The 1,477-nt window shown below is 36.8% G+C and overlaps 1 protein-coding gene across 1 annotated transcript; it reads left to right on the top strand.

Moving 5' to 3' along the window:
* Positions 1-5: 5 nt before the first annotated feature.
* Positions 6-1,471, top strand: LOC112459925 (E3 ubiquitin-protein ligase FANCL; the record flags this gene model as incomplete). The annotated part of the gene is made up of 5 exons (XM_025024296.1): positions 6-314; positions 383-484; positions 576-823; positions 989-1,178; positions 1,256-1,471. Coding segments are annotated over exons 1-5 (1,065 nt in total), but the record flags the coding sequence as incomplete, so codon positions are not given.
* Positions 1,472-1,477: the final 6 nt, after the last annotated feature.

The following is a 1,477-nucleotide window of genomic DNA, read 5'->3' as shown; positions in this document are numbered from 1 at the left end:
TGACAATGGCAACGGGGAGTAATTGCGAAGCAATTTTGAATTGGCATCCAGAGATGATACTCGTCTCAAAATCGCCCGTCACTTGGAAAGGCTTTCTGAGTGTCTCGCATTTGACATACGCTGCTCACGAGACCCAGTCTAGAGTGAAACTGAAACTAGTTATGCACAATTATCCATCATTCGACAATGCGCAGATCAGCTTTGGCAGACACATTGCTTTCCTGCGTAACATAAAATTCAGCGAGAAAGTAAAGGAGTTGATGCAGTCTGCACAAACAGTACGGTCATTCTTGACACAGTTACAATTGCTCATTGTAAGTACCGGATATTGGTATATGCTACTCTTTGACAATTATATTATGATTATACATTTTGTAAATAGGGTAAATATATGGATAATACAGATAGTAAGATTTGTATGATCAACCTTGAATCTACAAAAGATTTTCTACAAGATGTGAAAGCAGCTCTTCAAAATCCATCTGTAAGTAAACTTACAAACTGTATTTCTTCTGCAGATGATCTCACGTGATCTCGATCTCAATGTTAAAGATAAAATATCTGTGTTATTAAAGGATGTGCAACTGTCAAGCGATCGGAATCTGACTACTATCAAATTATCCTTAAGAGGAATGTCTCTTACGTTGCAAAGATGTAACAATGTTAGAATTCCCTGGAAAGTAGTATCTTCTGACATGCCCGCTATCCCAACGTTTGAAGGCTTTGAGAGGAATGTAACTAATTTGAGCGTTGTGATGACAAAGTTCAAATGGCAAGTGGAATTATTGGAAAGAGCATGGGAACAATTAAAAGAAATTGATGAGTAAGTAATGTTGATACTTATGTTCATTGCGTTTACAAAAGAAAATAATATTTCAAAATTTTTGAAAGAACTTGCTAAAAATGATATGCTTTTTGATCAGCCGATTGCTGAAGGAATTATCAAACAATTGTTATAATGGTCTAATGTGAAATATCGTATTACCAGGAATTGTTGGGTAATTGATCCACCAGAACCAAACAAAAGTCACATGTACAGACGCATTCATTTGTCGCAATCTATATCTGTGACAATTACAATAGATCCGCTGCGTCCTACTGCTTTGCCGACAATTAAATTCTCAGGCAGTGACAACGAAGTGAAAAGACAGAGGGATGAGGTTTCCAATAATATTCACGTACGTTCCATGCATAACGTGAGCTGTAACAGCGATTCGCTTATGCGTAACTTAAAAATTGATACATCTTTTTACAGAATTGGAATCCGGATTGTACTGTTTTAGAAAATCTAAGGATGTTGTTAAATATGTATGAATTTCCCGAGCAGCAAGACAGCTTGGATGATTCGATAGGCATGATCGGTAATCGGGAGTGTGGTATATGCTTTTCTGAAAGATCAGAGACCGATGAATTGCCGAATAAGATATGCAATAACGAGAGATGCATGAAACATTTCCATTCAGAATGTTTATCGAAG

Source organism: Temnothorax curvispinosus, unplaced genomic scaffold (genome assembly GCF_003070985.1).
Source record: "Temnothorax curvispinosus isolate PA1 unplaced genomic scaffold, ASM307098v1 QBEX01010233.1, whole genome shotgun sequence".
Taxonomy (NCBI): Eukaryota; Metazoa; Arthropoda; class Insecta; order Hymenoptera; family Formicidae; genus Temnothorax; species Temnothorax curvispinosus.
Note: the sequence above shows the minus strand (reverse complement) of the source record. Positions and strands in the feature narration are given on the sequence as shown.